A 19,492-nucleotide genomic window follows, 5' to 3' on the forward strand; every position below is an offset into this window, starting at 1 on the left:
CTCTCTCTCTCCCTCCCTCTCTCTCTCTCCCTCTCTCTCTCTCTCTCTCTCTCTCTCTCTCTGTCCCCCATCCCCACAGTGCTGAAGGAAGCCATACCTCCGGGCAGAGTAACGGACGAGACCACCAGGCGTTGGCAAAGGCAGTCCAGGTCCATCAGGACACGCTGCGCACCATGTACTTTGCTTGACATGTTTTAGTGTTTACGATTGTGTACCGAGTTGGATTCACATGAGACCAGCTACACTCAGACCAACAAATGGCTACACCCAGCCCTTCCGTGACAGCCAGCATCGAACATGAGACGCCATTGATTTTAGTAGATTCTCCATTTTCCAGAATGCCTTCCGTCCCAGATTTCAGACTTGGATTTTGAACTGCAGACCTGTATGAGACCCCATTGTCGTAGGAAATATGGTTTGCCAAAATCTTATAAGCTGCTTATTAAAATAGAGTCCCGTGTTTCCTAAAAATCTCCTAAAACCAGTCTATGAACTCAGGGCTTTAAAACATTTTTAATTTATTTGGTTGTTCAATTTACTTGTTTTTAACACATGATTCTATATGAAATTGATGGGCTCAAACTAGCTGTGAACGTTCTGTGAGAGTGAAAGCAACATAAAACACATTGTGGTTTTAAAGCCTTGAACATTCTGATGCTGTCACTAAAGTTTATTTCAGAGTGACACCCGTGTGCTCCTGACCTGGCTCCCACCAGCTGTCCGGGATCCGAGGGCAGGGCCAGGCGAGGCGCCCTGGTGTCTCTGCCCTGGTGTCTCTGCCACTGCCCGCCTTTCACTCAGCCCGAAGGAAGGAGGGGTGGCAGAAGGTGGGCTGTGTGTGTTTACAACATTTATAGGTCCAGAGGGATTGGCAGACAAGTGCCATTTTAATAAAAATTTATTTAAAAAAAGAAAAAAGACAATATGCCGACAGTCTAATCATAAGATTTGTCCTATAGGACTGTGACATTTATTTTCCAAAGTTTCTAAAGAATACGGGTCTGTGGTGATAAATACAGTACAATCCTTTTTCACTGTTATGTCTTTAATGTAAGAGAAGAATATATATATCTGGTTTGCAGTATTAATGTGATAGATAGATGCTGTGTTTCATTTTACTGACTACGGGGTGCTTCTTGTGATCTGTTTAGCATATCAAGAGTGTTTTGGAGCCTGGAGCCTGGACCACCCTTGTGGTTCCTCAGTGCTTAAGTACAGGAGTATGCAATTGACTCAGTGTGCCGCGGCCCACCCCCCGTGTAGACCGCGCAGCCTGGACCCTCAGGAGGACGGAGCGCGTTCCCAGCAGTCACTCCCCTCCCCGCCTCATCCCTGTGCGTCGCTCAGCCAATTAAGCACAAATGGAATGTATGTATCCTTCCACTCCTGGGAATGAGTCTGCGTATCAGCGTGCACTTCTCTCTGCGTGTGGTTTGTTAGACAAGCGTCATAGGATCTATGCACTGAAACACAGAGAAGGCTGTCGGTGGTGGCGCTCTGCGGGATGCGAGGCCAGCGTTCCGCGAAGGAGCCCAGCCCTCGGGAGGATGGCTGATGGCGAAGCCAGCAGGAGAGGCAGACCCTTCTGCTAGGATTTGCGTTCTGGGCCCCGGACGTGGGTTTGCCAATCTAGAATCCATTGCACTAAGAATGATACCGTGGACAGCTCGACAGGGGTAACAGCAGAGAGCTCCGTTTGTGCTAAATGGGCTTTTTGTCCTTGTAGGCGGTTTTCTAAGAGTCAAATCCACATTCAGTACAGAGATTCTAGGAAGGAGATGAACCTTTCCCTAGTGCTGCTTCGTGCTCTGTAGGTTTCCTCTGGCCCTGCTGATGGCCCTCCCATCCCAGCCTGACATTTACCTCTGGCGCTGTGGTGGAGTGAGGGTCCCGACCAGGGTGCCTCGCGCTGGGCTAAGCGCCCACCTCGGTCTTGTTTGAGGGCTCCGCGGGGGCGGGAAGCGCTGTCACGGACACTCGGCCTGGATTTTGGCGGCAACGACAAAGGGGTGACTATTATTTGTGACAATATATACTCAAGAGTGGTGTTGTGTGTGTGTGCGTGTGTGCGCGCGTGTGTGTGTGCATGTGGGTGTCTTATTAATGGCATTAGTCTCTTCTTGCTGTATCTTTTTTTTTTTTTTTTTTTTTTGTCTTTTTAAATGACAGAAGCCTCTGCTCTAAGAAATGTTGCAATTCCCTGTCATTTTATTAGCAAGTGGCACTTTCTCCTGTTCAGAAGGACACCAGTACACTCTTGGCTTCAGTTACCGGGAGCATTCAAAGCAAGGAGGGAATCTTTTCACTAAAATACACTTTTAAAATCTGAACTTAGGTTAGTTTTCAGTCATTTTTAGGATCATCTAGAACCGTGTGTCTCAAAGGTATGTTTCTACCACTTGCAACAGGATCCCGGTGGTCGGGGCATTGGCCGTAAAAACGCTGTGACTCCTGTGCTCGCTAAGGCCTCCGGGGTGGCGGCTGGGCATCTGCGTTTTACACCATCAGCTGGGGGTCCAGGGCTGCCTGGAGTCCGAGAACCTCTGATCTAGAGCCTTCTGGAGGGGGTGCTCCCTCAAGCACTGAGGGTCCGGCAGGCAGGGACTCCCCAGCAATGCAGGGAAATGATTTCTAAGCAGATACACCGGGCAGGATCACAGGCTGGCAGAAAATGAGACCTAAATTTTTTAAAAATCGTTTTGAAGGAAAAGTTTTCTTTCTAGAGGGCCAAAGTACTTTGAGAAAGGTACTTGTTACAGCCCTGTGCTTGTTTTATAAAACTTTTACTACTTAAAAGCATTAATAAACCAAACGTCTCCAGCTGGGTTAGCTGCATACCTTTGTACATGTCTGATGGTTCAGAATTCAAATGGCTGTAGTTGCAATTTCTCAGGTAAAGAACTGCTTTCCCAAATTTCTACCAATCCCCCCCGTTATTAGGATACATTTTGAGACAGCATAAAACCTCAAGGTGCAGTAGAATAAGTCCAAGCCCTGTTCACGTGGAAGCCAAGAGGGGCCCTGCCCGTTCTGTGTGGGTCACGCCCGCCCAGGGCAACCTCGTGGCCGCCCGAGAGGGGCTCCGGGCACCTCCCGCCTCTGCCTGCATTTGACAGGTTTCCTGAGGCCTGTGCGGGGCTGTGCAAATTGCAGAGGTGTCCACTCGCCAGCTTTGCCCGACCCCACTAAGTAAGGTGTGCCTTGCTTTAAGCAAACTGAATGTGAAAATTATGAAGTAGAAATCTGGATTCATTTCAAAGAAACACTGGGATTTATCTCTTCAGAAGAGGTCTCCCAATTCGATCCTTATCCTGGTACTCTTCCTAGTATATTTTAAAATAATCACCGTAAGAAAAGTTAACATATTCCCATCCCTTCACCACTTCCTATTACGTTCGACAAGCTCTCACCCTAATAGCTAAGTGAAGAAGGAACCCCCGGGGGAGCTGCTTCAAGTCGCCGTTGTGTAGGAGAGCCCTGTGGCCCTGCTGAGGTTCCATCCTGCTGTTTGTGTACTTATTATAATAAGCTCAGATGTTCCTAGTTCAGATAAATGTTGTAAAACTGGGCATACCTATACTTTTAGAAAGGGATTGTTTTATTTTGGTTTTGGTTTTCTGTTTTGAGAGGACTTCACATATACACTTGATGCTACATTTTAGGGTCTGCTTTTTCTTTTCAACATGGTGTTGCTTTTTGGTAGTGTTCTCACACTCCCGTGCACGAATGTTTGCACTGTAGAACCGTGAGCGATCCCTGGCCACTGCGCTGCCCTCCCCAGGAGGGACTTGTTGGAAGTGGAGTGATTTCCGCGCTGTGTGAGTTTGGCCGTAAGCAGTGCTGTTGTGACGTTTACCCCAGCGCGTGCTCATTAGAAGAGACAGTTTAAGTTCAGTTCCTACAGCAGGGTTGTGGGCGGGTGGGTAACGATGTTATATTGTATGTTATTTTTATTGTTGTTAAATGCAAATGTTGCTATTTATTTTTTCCTTTCCGCTCTGGTTTGATTTGGCTGATACGGATATTCCAGGGCATGTGGCACCTGATGAATACGATAGAAATTATCTTCCCCAACTTTTATAAATTACCTAACGTTTACCTTCAAGTTTGCTGGATGATTTATTTTTGAAAGCCACAAATGTAATTTTTCTGGATGAATTGCTTTTCTTATATATGCAGCAATGTAGTTTAACATTGATCTGCAGGGTGACTTAAATTTTATTTTTACAAGGCAGTTTTTCAGTCAGATTATATATTTGATACAATATGTTAAGGGTAGACCAGCCAGGCGTCGTGCAGCTGGGACACCAGGCTGTCTCGAGGAGGCCCCTGGCGGCTGGGACAGCGTCTCTCGGTTGCTTGGCATCATGAAAGCACTAGGCTGTTTCATGGAGCCCCCCCGTCAGGATCTGGACGGAGTCCTTGAGTGGGCCTTTGATCTGTTGGGCAGTTCAAAGGATTTTTCATGGGCATTTCCCTGCACCTAAGGCAGTTCCATTAGGAGGAGCTTTAGAAGTGGACATAATCCAGACAGTGGACAATCCCAGTGGCCCAGACAAGCCATAGAAATTTCCCTGTGACCTCTCTTTAACTCATCTCTCACGCTCATGAGAAAAGGAATGTACAATGAATAGAAACTTCCTCAGTGTTCATACGCCTCACTTTCAGAATGCAAATACTTTGTATTTTAAGCCCTCCCCCAAAGTAACCAAGAATATTCTCTCTAGCTGCCGTGCCAGCAGTTTCGGCTGCTGTGACGTTTCTCAGTGTAGACACAGTGCACGTGTGACTTCGTAATAGGGCTGTCCGTGTTACACACACATGCTGACTTTTTTTGTAAGGAAAATTTTCAACTCGAAATAATTGCACTGATTTTTTGACAGCTTCCTTTTTATTATGTCCAACTTTGCATCTGCTGTACTTGTTTGAAATGATTGTAAATAGATTTAGGATAGCAGAAATGATGTAATACAATGCGTTGCTTTGTTTTAGTGATCCTGCCACGTTTTTCAGTATTATGTGTTAGAGCCGTGTGGGCTGGCCGCTGCCCTTTCCCCTCTACAGCCATGTGTATGTGTGTGTGTTGACCATTCATGAAGGACAGATTAGCCTCGTTGCTGTCTTTTTCTGGAAGGAAGTTTGCAGCCTATTGGAAGAAGAGTGTGCTCTCTCCTTGCGGTCTGAGATTTAATTCTAAGAGGATTAATTGTAAATCCTTTGAATACTTCTGGTCTGTTTAATTCCTCGTTATTTGCCATGACTCCCTAAAGCATTTGCTGCTAGCTCCCTCCAGCATTTGACAGCTTGGATAGGAAGCAACTGAACGGCCAATGTTACTAGAGAGTCAGGGCCTCCCTTGCTTCTCTTTGGTCACCCGTCATTTTAAAGCCATGAGGTCGCTGTTACGTCAAAACTGTCATTTGTGGCTTAACCCATAGATGCCAGGCAGACCTGAAACGCAGTGCTGTTGCTTTAGGCCTCATGATTTGGCCAGATGAGAAGTACGTGCTCCAGTCCACAGTGTGTAATTCTGTTTGTGATCAGGCTACACAGTATCAGACACACAAAGGAGCTTTTAAACCCAAACCAGTCATCTGAGTGTGTGTTAATGTCCCGTTGATGCCATCTCGGTGCCCTCACTTAGTGCTTTTTTGGATGTTTTGCCATTTTATTGTCTAAAGTGAATGTATTGGCTTAGCCATATCACTACAGAAGGTGGTTTCTCATACCTTTTAGTTTAAAAATAAATAAATAAATAAATAAAACGCAGATAAAGGCTACCTCTGAATTCTCAATAGATTCATGTTTGCTTTTAATTAAGTGTAGCTGTCCACACTGAAAATAGCCAAAATGTTGCCTGAATCAACTGAATTGTGAACATCTCTCTGTTCAGTTCTGGCTTGAAAATTTGTGTGCCATACTGTGACCCACGGGCAGTCCCCTCCTCCCTCTCTGGGTGTCCGGGGTGGACCAGGGACTCCTCAGGGCTGCCCGGCTCCGAGATGTTAGGACTCTTAGTGGCCAGCAGGAAGGAAACGCAAGGGCCTTTCTGCACCGTCCTCAGGTGCAGGGCCGTGTGTGGTGGGACCTGGAAGCGACCCACTGTCCTGGCTTTTCACTTTCCTGTTTGACATAAGAAAGCACTTTTTTTTTCTGCTTTACTTATGAATGGGTTGAAAGTGTCTCCTTCTACTCTCTTCTCCCTTTCTGTACACTCTGTAAAATCACAAAGGGGCTTCAACACCGACTCTTGTGCAAATAGTACTTCAGGAGCTGCACGGTTTCAAAATGCAGTGCAGATGTCATTGACCTTTGACTTGGGAACCTTGAGTTACTAATCACTCTGTACTTTAAAGTGAGCTCAGGTGTGAAAGCAAAATGTTCTGTTCGAATCCAAGGCCCTTTGCTTGAAAGGAGCACAGGGTCCAGGGCGGCAGCGTCTTGAAGTAGGGGTTCCTGCTGCTGGCGCCCTGGACCAGGACGCCAGCCTGCGGGAAGAGGCTGGCCTGGGAGAGCTCGGCATCACGTGTCATGAGCCACTTTGCTGTCAGAAATCTCGTCTGCCCCACACGCTGCTGTGGGTTGGTCAGTGTCGCCCCCGCTGCTCCGTCGCGTCTTTTCTTTAGGTTCCTCGTGCTCTCTCGTCTTCAGAAGGTGAGCATTTGCTCCCGATCACTTGCGCTGGTTTGCTCCTGAGTTCTGGAGGGACAGTTGGGCGGTGTTGCAGTTGCAGGCGTCTGGGTGTGAGGAGGCGGCTCCGCTCTCTTCTGGACGCTCATCAGACCTTGACTTTGGCCCAGAGAGGTTCCAGGTGCACCATTACGAGGAAGTCCTTGCCTTCAACGCTGCGTGCTGCGCTTTAATTCCGAAAGCGCCAAGTGTCCTTTGTAGTCTAAGAATGTGTAATTCTGCAGTTGCGCTGTCCTATAGACACAGACCACCCCGAGAAGCGTGGACACTGGGGAGTGTCCGCTGCGTCTGCTGACCTGCTTTGGGGCTGCTGGGCTCCGCTGAAGTGGCCTCGTTTTCAGCCAGAAACCCATACGGGGCTTTTCGGGGGCCGCTGCGCAGCGGCCGGCTCCTCGCTTTAGTGATGTCAGCCGTTGACTCAGATCCCCCGCCTGCTTTCTGCACTCATGTCCCCAGCGTCCCGACGTGGGGGCCTCCCCCGGCATCTTTGCGTTCATGAAAGATCATTAAAGATGAGGGAACTGAAGATTACTGGTGCTTTTGTTAACACTTTTCTGTCTTATTGGTTAATGTGAAAAATTCAGGTGTGTTAGATCTTTAAACGCCCTTGGTGGTGTGACCGTAGGCTTGGGTCCTCACCTCACCCCCCTTCTTTAGGCGGTTGGAGGAGGCTGAATGATCTCCTAGTTACAACTTCCTTGGCCTCAAGTAGTCCAGAGTTAAAGCTACAACACCAAATATTGACTCCTCCCCCACCACCCCCCAAGTGTCTCCAGGAGCTCGATGTTCAGGCCAACCTCATTCGGTACTTCTGGAGTCTTCAAGGTCCTCAGAACCATGAGTTGATGGTTCTGAATGTGCCCCCTCGCCACCCCCCACCACCGACCGGGCTGGGGGGTGCGATGCGGATGGGCTGCCCGGCCCCGCTGGACGGAGCTGGGGGGCCCAGGGCTCCTCTGGACTCCGGAGATGCTGGGAACGATGCTGGGGGTGGGAGAGGGCAGCCCCTCTGACCCGGGAGGCGGGCGGTGCCCAGGCCTCCCCTGGTCTCCCGAGGCCAGGGGTGCCAGACTGAGCGTGTTCTGGGGACCCCGTCTCAGCCTCCGTGCCTTTCAAGTCCAGTCCTCAGTGTCCTTTCGAAATCACGTTGGGGCTGCGTTGCTGGGAAGGAAGCCTGGCCCGACACACGCTCAGTCACCGGCCCTCCGCCTCGGAAGCCGCGTCCGCTCCTCGGCCCCTGCGCACTGGCTCCTGTGGGAGGTCGCTGGGCTCGGGCCGCGTGGCTCCTCCCAGGCCCTGAGCGCGTCCGTCCACAGGAGCCCTCTTAGGCAGGCGCTGACTGTGGCCGCCGGCGAAGCTGGGGCTTTTGTTCTCAAGGTCGCTCAATGAGAACGCTGAGTGTAATGGAACTAGATGGTTTTCAAAAGGGAAGTGGAATTGGAGTCGTGTCTTTGTCAAGTGCGTGGGGGGCCCTCAGATGTCAGGTGCTATTTCAGTTGTTGGGGTGCCCCGCGTTGTTGTTGTTTTGTGACGTGCTGGGAAACCGCGTCCTCGGGAGTGGTGTCACCTGGAGCTGTGCACGTAGGACTCGGGTTTTGACGTCTCGAAGATGCAGGTTTTAGCTCTGACTTTTCCAAGCCAGGTATTGAGTTGAGCAGTTTTCTCGGCTGACGGTCTCGTTAAAAGCCACCCTTGTCTGTCAGTGGATGGTCTTAAGCGGGGGAAATAACCCAGTGTTACTTATTTTAAACTGTCCAGAAAAGCCTTCGAGGTGGCAGCTCTTGGCCCTTCCGTCTCCCCCAACCCTCTGTTCTGAAAGGCAGAGGCACCAGGCACTGGGGGGGCTGCGGGCGGCTTTGGGGGGTCGTTAACACAGCGATGACGTGGGCTCCTCTTCAAAGCCAAATAGATACGTGACTAAAATCCTGGAAGTCTGCGGTTTAGCACTGAACTGAAATTCGCCTCCTGAGTTTGATAGTGGATTTTACATGTAGTTGTTGAAGGTATAAATTCATGTTTTGTAACTGTAGCGGCAAGTGAGTTTTTACTTTTTAAAAAGTTTTAAGGGAATAATTGTAAGTTTCTGTGCAGCAAAGTGGCTAATTATTCATTAAATACAAGAATGTAGTGTCTAAATCCAGATTTTTTCTTACCTCTGGTACACTTCAGATTACTTACCTAATATGTATTGAGGGGTTTTAACCCTGAGTTTTATCGACTTTTCTAGTTTTATTTTATTTTTATAAAATAATTGAAAAAAACAAAAATGAATTCAAAAGTTCCATAGGTAGATCTTGCCCCTTCTTAATTTTCTCCCACAAAAAAGATTTTAGAAGACATTTTGAATCAAAATGTATTATGACCATTTAAAGTTTACTGTTTTCTAAGAAGCTGAGCAGCTAAAGGGCCTCATTTCAGGTGGTACTGTGCGTACTGTCTGCGGACTCGTTTACCTGTGCGGTGGGTCTACGTGACGATGTCTTGTGCTTGCAATATAGAAACCGTGCAGTGCTGTTGTGTACATTGACAGTTCCTGTATAAACTAGTATTTATATACATTGGCCTCTCTGTATAACTTTTCATTTGCTTACATGAATTGTAAAATTAAATATAAAATTATAGTACCTGCTAAATACAAACCTGAGGCTTCCTGTCCTTGTCTTTAGTTTAATACCATTCTGTGTGTTTTGAGGATGTCCAATGCTTGCATGATGGTAGGTGGTAATGCCACTTTAAATTAAGCCTTAATCAGATGTTAAATTTGTATGTTTCACAGTATGCAAAGATATTAGGCAGAATGAATTTAAGCTGTTCCGATCAAGATGCTGTATCACAATTCAACAGGTCTTTTCTCCGGAGTTATAAAGGGAAACCTTCAGTGATACACATCTGTCTCTCTCTCTCTCTGTTTCTGGTCTGGCTTGGCTGTTGCCATTGCTTGATGAAAATGGACCATTGTGCATTTCTGTGGCAGTCAGTCAAAAAGACCTGTTCTAAAAGTCTTGAGACTTTTTCAGGGTTATTTTTAAATGTTTGATTTTTTTTTTTTTTTTTTCCCTCCAGTCTGAGATGTTTTTATGGCTGATGGAGAGTATGATTTAGGCGTAAATCTTCTTTGCAAACCTGCTCATGTTCTAAGCTTTCTTCAGGTAGTGCCACCTGTCATTGCTTCTGCATATGATTAAATGGATTTTTGTTTTTGTAAAAGCATCTTAAATTTAGACAAAAAATGGAGGGGACCCAGCTTTCTTTACAATGTGGATCTACCTCAGTTAAACAGTTGGGTGCTATTTACTAAGTCTGTCAAATTAAATTGGAAAAAGTAACAAAACAGTGAAATACAACTCCACACAAAGCTTGAAATCATAATTTCCGTTTATTTAATAATATCTATTTATTTTGTGCCTTTTGTGTTGAATCCTAATGCATTGAAAAAATCAGTATGAAATTAAATATTTTATATTGTACATGGGGAGAAAAAGCCCAATTGGCCGTGGAATTTGATAGATCACCCCAGCCAACTAAACACTAACGTATACTGGAATCCCAACTGCCCTCTTGTGAAAAGAAACATAGAATTATGTCCAAGAGCAAATTTGACATTTTACAAGCAAATTCCAAACTCTTCTACGCATACATTTGTAGCTATCACTTCATTTTCTGTGCCAACGAAGGGGCGACCAAAAACAACTCACAAACACTCTTGTCATTGCTTTTTCACCACACGTGCGTGCCCTCCCCGCCTTCCTCTGGCATATTTTATAAGTTTATTTCATAAGCAGCGAATGGACTATTGTTGATTTCATCTCTCCCACCCTCCTGGTGTGGGTGTTGGTGACCATGGACAGAGGAAAGGAGGGCCGCTGGCCGCTGGCCGTGGAGGGTGGGGGAGGGGTGGGCTGCTGCCTGCAGCAGCAGCCCCAGGGTTTCTGTAAGTTAGGAAAGCTTTCTGGCAGGTGAGAAAATCGGATAGATCGATGACTTTCCATGCTTTTATATTTGGCAGTTTACAAGTCTAGACTTTTCCTACTATGGCAATCTTTTTTAACTTAATTCTTTGGAGGTAACACAGTATTTTGGAGTCTTACGAATTTGATTTTATACCAATAAGAAATAAAAATTAGGGATCTTTCCTGTAGTTTATAGTTTTACTATTTTAACGAGATCTCTGAATTTTACAGGAGAACCAACATTCCTTAGTGGCATAACTTTGAAAGTTGATTTGGGAGGCTTTTCGCTTCAGGATCTCAAAAATATTGGGATGATTCTAGTTAAATGTTTTTAATTTTTAAAATTCCATCAGGTCAATACTTAAGCTATATTTTGTAAAGAGTAAATCATCCTTTAGTATGCTGCATGTAAAGATCAGCGTTGTTGCACTTTCTCAATAATAATAAATGCCCTACAATTGGCTCACCAGTAAGCATTTTGTTTTTTACCTAACAAGAGTAGTTTGGGGCAGGTGATTAAATTTATATAGGTACCTCAAGAAAAAGAACCTGAATATGCTGCATTTTGTTTCTTTAGCTTTTATACGTAGCATTTTGTTCTGCTCTTATGATTTTGTTTGGATATATGCTTTTTGGACCCCAGTAGACTGTTAAAAGAGATTTTAAAGTTACTCTTGTAGGAATACAGTATTTTTTTTTTTTTTTTTAACGTACTGCAATATCTGGTTCAAAGGTTGCCCACCAGGAGATTAATACTTTACCCAAATACACCTGAGAAAAAGGATACCATGTTTATAAGCAGACAATAATGTTCCCAATCCTTTCTGTTCATGCTGCTTTCTTAATTCTTTTCTCCATATCATCAAGAGGTTGGACGACTTATTTCTAAGGTCAGACTTAAACATCATAGCATCTTAATGTTTTCAACACAGACCTCACAAAATTGCCATTGAGTAAGTAGCATGATCCTAAAGGTATTGCTGGCACTAGGCAGCCGGATCCATCTGGGCTCTGAAGAGCCGGTCTTCACACTTCTCTATTCCCCAGCACTCACCCCAAACTGAACAGACGGGGAGTGGTCTTGATTGACAAAGATTAAACTGGTGAAGAAAGCTAAAGGCTGAGACACTGAGCATCTATTGTCGTGTTTAAGCTTAGCTGGGTCCTTTAGAGTTTGTTTTACAGCTTACTAGGTTAAGTAGTTTGCACTATTTTTGCAATAAATTCATGGAAAACCTAACAGTTACTTGTTTTGTTTCTTACTGTGTGTATATAAACTAATACTAAAAAGTTTGGCATAGTGTTTTTTTCACCTCCTTACATAACCCTTAACATGCACAGAATGCTGTAAATCTGATACAATATGATGTGAATGATATTTTATAAAGTTATTTTGTATGGTGTCAATTTTGTTTTGCCTCATAGTATGTCAGCAAAAAATAAAATAAAATTCCTCGTATTTACAGCTGCCTCGCCCAAAGATCTTCTGTATACTCACATATTTATTTGGGGACTTCCTTCCCTACGGGTTAAGATTCCAGGCTTCTGAGGTGGAAGCACGCCTTTGGTGATAGAAGTCTAGAGCCTTATTCCGTACGTTGGGCCCGAGAATTTGGGGTCTGGGGATAAAAGCGTCAGGAATGAAGAACAAATGTGGTACCTAGGATGAGCTGGGTGTTCCTACTCTAGCAGCCATGAGAAAAGAAGAAGAAAAAAGCCATTCAGCTAAACCCCAATCGAGTGCAAAGCCCTGAGCTCCATGTTGTGTGGGAATCAAAGCTGACCATATCTGGGGTTCTGGGCCTGGTGACCTCCCTCTGGGCGGGGTTTGACTTCTGTCTGTACTGAAAGAATATGTGGTGTTGGGAAAGGAAAGGAGGGTTGGGTTAAGAAAACCAAAAAAATAGCTGACAATCCCCAGGATGCACATTGTTGCTAAAGCAGAGGCCAAAGTTTTTGTTTTGTTTTGTTTTGAAAGAGCCAAAGCTATTTTCTGATTTTTACGGAAAATGTTTTTAAGAAAAGAACAGGGCTTCCCTGGTGGCACAGTGGTTAAGAATCCACCTGCCAACGCAGGGGACACAGGTTCAAGCCCTGGTCCGGGAAGATCCCACATGCCGCGGAGCAACCAAGCCCGTGCGCCACAACTACTGAGCCCGCGTGCCACAACTACTGAAGCCCGCGCGCCTAGAGCCCACGCTCTGCTACGAGAGAAGCCACCGCAATGAGAGAAGCCCACGCACCACAACGAAGAGTAGCCCCTGCTCGCCGCAACTAGAGAAAGCCCGCGCGCAGCAACAAAGACCCAATGCAGCCAAAAACAAATAAATAAAATAGAGAATAATGTGTTCATTATAGAAAATGTAAAAATTCAGATAAACATAAAGATAGAAACTAAATTATCTGTAATGACAACACTGACAGGTAGTTACTCTTAGCACTCTGGTGTATTCTGTTCCAGGCTTTTTTTTTCCCCTAATAAAATCAAGATGTAGTTCTCTCTCTCTCTCTCTCTTTTTCTTTTCCCTTTAATGTGTACAGGGCCTAGTACTTCTTTCTTCTTCTTCTCGGTATCCAAAACCACAAAGCATCTTGGTGCCCACAGGCCCTGGGACATGCCAGCTGAAACTGAAAGACTACACAACAAACTGTTGAGAGACCTACAGTATCCTTACGTAATAAATATGGCCTTACTTTGTTACATTCCCGTTATCTCACTATCATTCACTGGGCGGCCAGAAGCAGTCATGATCTGACTGTGAAAACCTAAGTGTAAAAACAGCGTACGATGGTGTGACATTATGTGAGTTAGGATAAGATTTCACAAAAGAAAACAGCTCCTTGATCAGAGGATGTACAAGGGCTCTTTATGCTCCATAGAGGACAGGGAGCCCATCTCAGCAGGAATGGAAGGTTAATGTAGCAAAACAGTAGGATACAAAGCAGAGTAAGATCAGTGTCCAGGGCCTCGATTGCCAAGTTAAGAATTGAGCCCACTGACAGTGCAGAGAAAACCACACTTTTTTAAGCTCCAGTGAAGCGTGTAGTCTGGGATTTGAATCCCAGTTCCACCACTCCCTAGGTGTGCCTTGGACTAGCTCCTTAACCTGAGCTTTCATTCTCTTCTTTGTAAAATGTGGATACTTGGCAAGCTGTGAAGATGAGATGAAAGTGGGCACAATGCACACAGAAGAGGCTCAGCCCCCAATGGCGACTCCAATATCAGCCGTTCTTAACGCTTCTCGCTAGGAAAAAAAGATTAATCTTCATAAAATTGTTTTGATAATCTGATAGCAGCATGCAAGATGGGAAGAGGAAAGAGGCTGTAAAGATGGTGAGGAAACCAGTTAGGAAGCTACTGTACTAGACTAGCATGTGGTTTAAGGAGGAACTGAGAAGGATGAAAGCTCCCTACATAATTGGATCTGAAGGGCTTATGATAGGTTAAGGGTGTTTCAGCTGGTTACACACAAAAACCATTTTTCCTGGGCATTTCTTAAACAGCATCACGTTACTATAGGCAGAGGTACTGAAGGCAATGCGGCATTTGAAAGACACTGACACAGGAGATCTTTGTGACTCTGGGTTTGGTGACAAGTTTTTATATACAACAAGAAAAGCATGATCCCCAAAGGAAAAAAAGTGATAAAATGGACTTCCTCAAAATTAAGAACTTCTCAAAAAAATAATTTCTGTTCTTTGAACAATGCTGTTAAGAGAATGAAGAGACAAGCCACAGGCAGGTAGAAAATATTTGCAAATCACATAATCTAGCAAAGGACTTGTATTCAGAACATATAAAACTCTGAAACGCCAACAAAAAGAAAATAACCCAGTAAAAAGATGAGCAAAAGATTTGGACAGTTCAAAGAAAATATACAGACAGTAAACAAGCAAATGAAAAGATGTTCAACATTATTTGTCATTAGAAAAATGCAAATTAAAACCAACACCCACTAAAATGGCTAAAATTAAAACAAAAAAACCCTGATACCAAGTTTTGCAGAGGATGCAGAGCAGCTGAAGCTCTGGTTCACTGCTGGTGGGAATGCAAAATAGTACAGACACTTTAGAACACGGTTTGGTGGTTTCTGGTAAAATGAAATATGCAATTCCACTCAAGTGAAATGAAGTCGTATGGTCACACAAAACCTGTACCAAAGGCTTATAGGGCTTTATCTGTAATCATCGAAACAGGAAACGAGAAAAATTTTTGAGATTTTTAAAAGGAAAAAAAAAAAGAGAAAAACAAAGAAAAAACAGGAAACAACCCAAATTGGGAATTATCCATTCACCTGTGGAATGGATAAACAAATGGTATATCCATACAAAGGAATGCTACTCGGCAATACAAAAGGACAGACTGCTGATACCTGCAACAACATGGATGGATCTCAAATGCACTATGCTAAATATAAAAAAGTCAGATTCAAAGGCTACTACTATGTGATTCCATTTATATGACACTTTGGAAAGCTGGGTGGGCAAACCATGGTCTGTGGGTCAAATGTGGCCTGCTGTGTTTCTGTATGGCCTATAAGCTAATAATGGCTTTTACATTCTGAAATGGTTGAAAAAAAGGCAAAAGATTTCATGACACATGAAAATTATATAAAATTTAAATTTCAGCGTCCAGAAATAAAGTTTTTTTTGAAGTACAGCAACGCTCATTCCTGTTATGTGTTGACTGTGGCTGCTTTTGAACCACAACAGCAGAGTTGACTAGTTGTGACAGAGATTATGTAGCCCATAAAACTTCAAATATTTTCCACATGGCCCTTTCCAGAAAAAGTCTGCTGACTCCTCCTCTGGGGGCAGAGAATAGCTAGATCAGTGGCTGCCAAGGTAATGGGTAGGAAGGAATTTGACCATGAGGGAATTTGGGGGAGGTGACAGAACTGTTGTATCTTCACTGTGGTGGTTACATGACTCTGCATCTGTCAGAACTGTACACCAAAAAGTGGATTTTAAAATATTTTTAAATAAATTTTAAAAACAAGAGGGATGGAAAACCTCAGTGATTGATTGCCTGGGGATAAGGGAAGGAAATAACTCCAAGGGTATACAGAGGAATATCTGGGGTGATGGAACTGTTCTATATATTGATTGCTTACGCAACCAACAGAATGGACATTAAAGGGTGATTTTACTGGATGAAAATCAGAACTCAATTGGGAAAAAAAAAGAAAAGGCAAAAGCCAAAATTTACCCTATGTGAAAAAAAATAGAGCTTATGGTTTTCTCTTGTGGACAGCAAAAACAATTACTTTGGGTGTAAAGAAAGGAACAGTGAAATGAGGGAGATCTTCAATATACAAAATGCTTTATAATTTTTTAAGAAAAACATGCTTATGCAGAGGTAATATTTCTTACTGTATTTGATCTAATAATTTGACTTGAAACTTTTCTTCAGGAATAAAATTATCAGAAAGTGCTCATTCTGGGACCTCCCTGGCAGTCCAGTGGTTAAGACTCTGCGCTTCCACTGCAGGGAGCGCAGGTTCGGTCCCTGGTTGGGGAGCTAAGATCCCACATGCCTCACAGCGCTGCCAATAAGAAGGAAAAATAAAAAGAAGAAAAGTACTCATTTTTAAATTTCACAAATGTTTCCAGATAATAAGCAGGGCATTAGAATAATAGAGGGTTCTAAAACTAGTTCCATAAAACCTTTCACTATAAAAATATATACAGCTTTTAAAAAGGAAAAATTTATTTCTTTACAGTTAAAAAAAAAAAGGCAGTATTTGGACATATACAAAGCCAGAAATTTTCTTCAAATACGAAAATTCAAATGTAACATACTACCCAGAGACTACACATTTAGCTAAAATAGGATCTAGCTGGTTCACAAGAACGAATTTCAAAAAATATATATGTGAATTTACAGAACTGATATTTAGAAGTTCTTCAAAACCTATCTGTAAAACTAGAAAGTTAAGCAAAAGTTGTCTTTGCCTCTATAGCTTACAGCTGCAGACTGGCTGTGTCCCACGGTACGCGGCCCTTTCTTGGTCCTCTCCCACTCCCGCTGCAGTGTGGGCCTGGGGAAGAGAAGCTGCTGTCTGGGTTCCTTTCCTTTTGGCTGTTGATGGCAGAGGTACATTATGCTTGGTCTCAGCCAGGAAAGAACATAATGTACGTGAAGTCTCTGAAGAGTGAACAGACTAATGCCTGCTCCAGAGCAAAGGCGCTCATCCCTGAGGGTCCTCACCAGGCTGATCTCGAAAGCACTTCTGTTTGGTTTAGGATTACGCTTCATCGTCATCACTCTCGTCGTCATTGTTGTCATTCTCCTCCTCCTCCTCCTCTTCTTCCCTCTTCTCTTTAAGCGTTTTCAGATATTTACTAGCTAAAATCTTCTTTGGTAATATATCTTAAAAACATAAAGCTAACATCAGCAATGCAAATTTCAAACGTGCTAGTTCCTGCTATGACCTCTAAGACAGGTTCCGAGACAGGTCAAAATTCAGACTACATAGCAGGAAACCAGCACTGCCTCTGGACGAAGGCTCAACACCTGTATCTATTCCAGTGGCTGCAAACCACACTCTGCTCTGTGCTGGTACCCACTAGAAGCAGCCCTGCCCGACCCACCTGACACAGCGGCTGGCCCCAAGGATCACCGGAAGCTCTTTACCTGTGGTGCACACAGCCTGTTCCACAGCAACAACTATGGGTTTCTGCTTCCCCAGCCAAGTAAGGACGAGTCTGAGGGGGTGGGCTGCCCAGCTCCCGAACCCACCCAGACAGCCCCGTGCAGATGCCAACTTAATTCCTGCTCTAGGTGAACTGCATTACAAACATACTCCAGTAAACAAAACTAAAACTCTCGCCCCACGCCAGGTAAACTCTGACACCTGGAGAAAGCAGCAAAATGTCATTTTCAGTGAAAGCAGAAAAAGAGCAGGGAAAAAGCTGTCTTTTCACCAGAATGTTTCAAAGGCTAAGTACCTGCAAGAAACTGAAACGTTTCCGATTCCTCTGCGGTATTTGATAAATCACTGTAAGTGAGTGCTTTCTTTTCTTTTCCACTGCCATGTCTGTAGGAATAGGTGGCGAGATACTGAACAAAGAGTTCCTAAAACAAAATGAAAAAGTTAAGATGAAAGGTGTGCTTTGAAAAGTTACCACAGACCTTTTAAATTACATTAAGTTTAGATGATTTCAGATTATCTTGGTTCATCAAATTGCAGAAAATCACTGGAGAAAGGAGACATACGAGGTCGGAAAGAAAGCAAGGCTGAATTAAATTTGGCAGGGCAGCAGGAAATTTCCCGAAAGTTTATTTTAGATTTCTAACTTACGAAAAATATTTAAAAGCCATACAACAAGGAATCGTGTTTAATGCCCAGTCTCTACAGTTAGAAAGGGCGGCAAGAGTCCATCCAAAAATTCTATGCCAGGAACAGACTTTTAGTCTTGTATTTGACTACATTGTGTCTAAGGTGGTCCGCCTACAACTGTAACAGTCACTAGCTTGAAGGTAAAAAATGGTCAGTTTGCCATTCTGCCCGGACACCTTTCCGAGGGCAGCCCACCTGAGCTGAGCCCCTCTCTCAGTTTAACTTTAACCCCATCTAAGTTAGTCAAGAAGGGATTAAAGAAGTGCCTGCAAATCTCTTAATTCCTTAAGACCTACAGAACGAAACTGTACAGCTATCCCAAGACCATGTGATTTCCACCCCCTCCCTTAGCTCTGACCAACGCACCGCGCCGGACACCGTCTACCGAACTAGCCGGCCTGGGAAACAGACTCGAAGGGAAGTTAAGCGAGACTCTGCAGCAGAAACCTGGCCCAGGGTGAGAGCAGGAAGGTCTGGCCTAGACCAAAATAAGAGACAAAATTATCTATCTGGACCTAGGAGGGGGCTAAAACTGAGGTCCCCGAAATTACTTCAATTCTGGCCCAGGAGACTGCGAGAGGGTGGGCAAGCGGCTGGGCCGGGCCGTACCTCCTGAGGGAGCCGCCGGCCCTCTCAATGAACCGTTTGAGGAGCTGGGGCCCAAAGCCGCGAAACAGGCCGGAAGCGACAAAGGCAGAGGCTTTGGGGCCCGGAGTACGGTAACTCTGGAGGAGGAGGAGACACCAAAGAAGGCCGGCGCGCCTCCACGCCACCGCCCAGGCCAAACCCGCGCGAAAAAGGGCGGGAGCGGAGTGGGCGTGGCGACCAGCGCGCGAGGGAGGGCGGGAGTGGAGTGGGCGGGGAGACGGGCGCGCGAGGCGCCGGATGGGCGGGGCGAAGAGCGCGCGCGGGAGCTGGGGCGCGCGCGGCGTGGGAGGGGAGTGAGGCGGCTCTCAAAAGGACGCGCGCGCGCACGCGAAGGGGACTGGGCAGGTCGGTGGGGCCCGGCGGGGCGCGATGGTTCCGGGTGGCCCTCACCGCCGCCCCACGCTCCTCACTCCTCCCCGTGCTGCCCGCCTCACCGTGGCCTTGGCTGTGAGCACCAGCGCCTCCTGGTTGATGCTGGACACCTCGGGGGAGCTCTTCATGATGACCCGGATGCGGGACAGGGGCAGCGACACCAGCCGCTGCTCCCCGCACTTCTCCTTACCCATGACCACGTCCGCCATCTCTGCGCCCCGCCCCCGCGGCGGCAGCCCCTACCCGCCGCGAGGTGGCCAGCCTACACGGTCGGTGCGGGAGCGGCGTCCCGCTGCCCCGTGGGAGTTGTAGTGTCGGGAGGCGCAGCCGCGGGACGGACTACAAGCCCCGTGATGCCGCGCGCGCCCCAAGGCTGTGCAGACGGAGCGGAAGGGCGGCCAGAAGATTCGCCGGGGCGGGGCGGGGCGGGGCGGGGCGGGGCGGGGCTGGGGGGCGACCATGGGTGGGGATTCTACCTGTGTGATGCTG

General features: G+C 45.7%; 2 protein-coding genes across 8 annotated transcripts in view; one reads left to right on the forward strand and one right to left on the reverse strand.

Annotated features, from left to right (window-relative positions):
* AGO2 (argonaute RISC catalytic component 2) overlaps positions 1-11,156 on the forward strand; it is a 111,731-nt gene extending 100,575 nt beyond the window's left edge. For 4 of the 5 annotated variants that reach the window (XM_024129412.2, XM_024129413.3, XM_055091047.1 and 1 more), the window contains exon 19: positions 80-11,156. In XM_024129412.2, the coding sequence (XP_023985180.1) occupies positions 80-188 (109 nt within the window). In that variant the 3' untranslated portion in view covers positions 189-11,156. The remainder of the gene's footprint in view (positions 1-79) is intronic. The other variant, XM_024129414.3, reaches the window with a different exon arrangement.
* Positions 8,948-19,378, reverse strand: CHRAC1 (chromatin accessibility complex subunit 1). Of its 3 annotated transcripts, XM_055091048.1 has the most exons (4): positions 19,066-19,378; positions 18,593-18,708; positions 18,350-18,461; positions 17,629-17,718 (listed from the first exon to the last, which is right to left on the reverse strand). In XM_055091048.1, exons 1-3 carry the CDS (start codon positions 19,210-19,212, stop codon positions 18,365-18,367), a joined length of 360 nt encoding a protein of 119 aa, XP_054947023.1. In that variant the 5' UTR covers positions 19,213-19,378; the 3' UTR covers positions 17,629-17,718; positions 18,350-18,364. The 3 variants fall into 3 exon arrangements, with proteins under 3 accessions (XP_023985219.1, XP_054947023.1, XP_028356485.1); XM_024129451.3 differs by lacking the exons at positions 18,350-18,461; positions 18,593-18,708 and adding an exon at positions 8,948-17,013 and having other exon boundaries at positions 17,592-17,718; positions 19,066-19,361; XM_028500684.2 differs by lacking the exon at positions 18,593-18,708.
* Positions 19,379-19,492: the final 114 nt, after the last annotated feature.

This window comes from Physeter macrocephalus, chromosome 15, assembly GCF_002837175.3.
Source record: "Physeter macrocephalus isolate SW-GA chromosome 15, ASM283717v5, whole genome shotgun sequence".
In the NCBI taxonomy this organism is placed as follows: domain Eukaryota; kingdom Metazoa; phylum Chordata; class Mammalia; order Artiodactyla; family Physeteridae; genus Physeter; species Physeter macrocephalus.

Coding starts and splice junctions, on each gene's coding strand:
- CHRAC1 (XM_024129451.3), bottom strand. CDS start 19,212: ATGGCGGACGTGGTCATGGGTAAGGAGAAGTGCGGGGAGCAGCGGCTG. Junction 17,719..19,065: donor TGCTCACAGCCAAGGCCACG/GTGAGGCGGGCA, acceptor ATTTTGTTTTAG/GAACTCTTTGTTCAGTATCT. Junction 17,014..17,591: donor AACGTTTCAGTTTCTTGCAG/GTACTTAGCCTT, acceptor TATGTTTTTAAG/ATATATTACCAAAGAAGATT.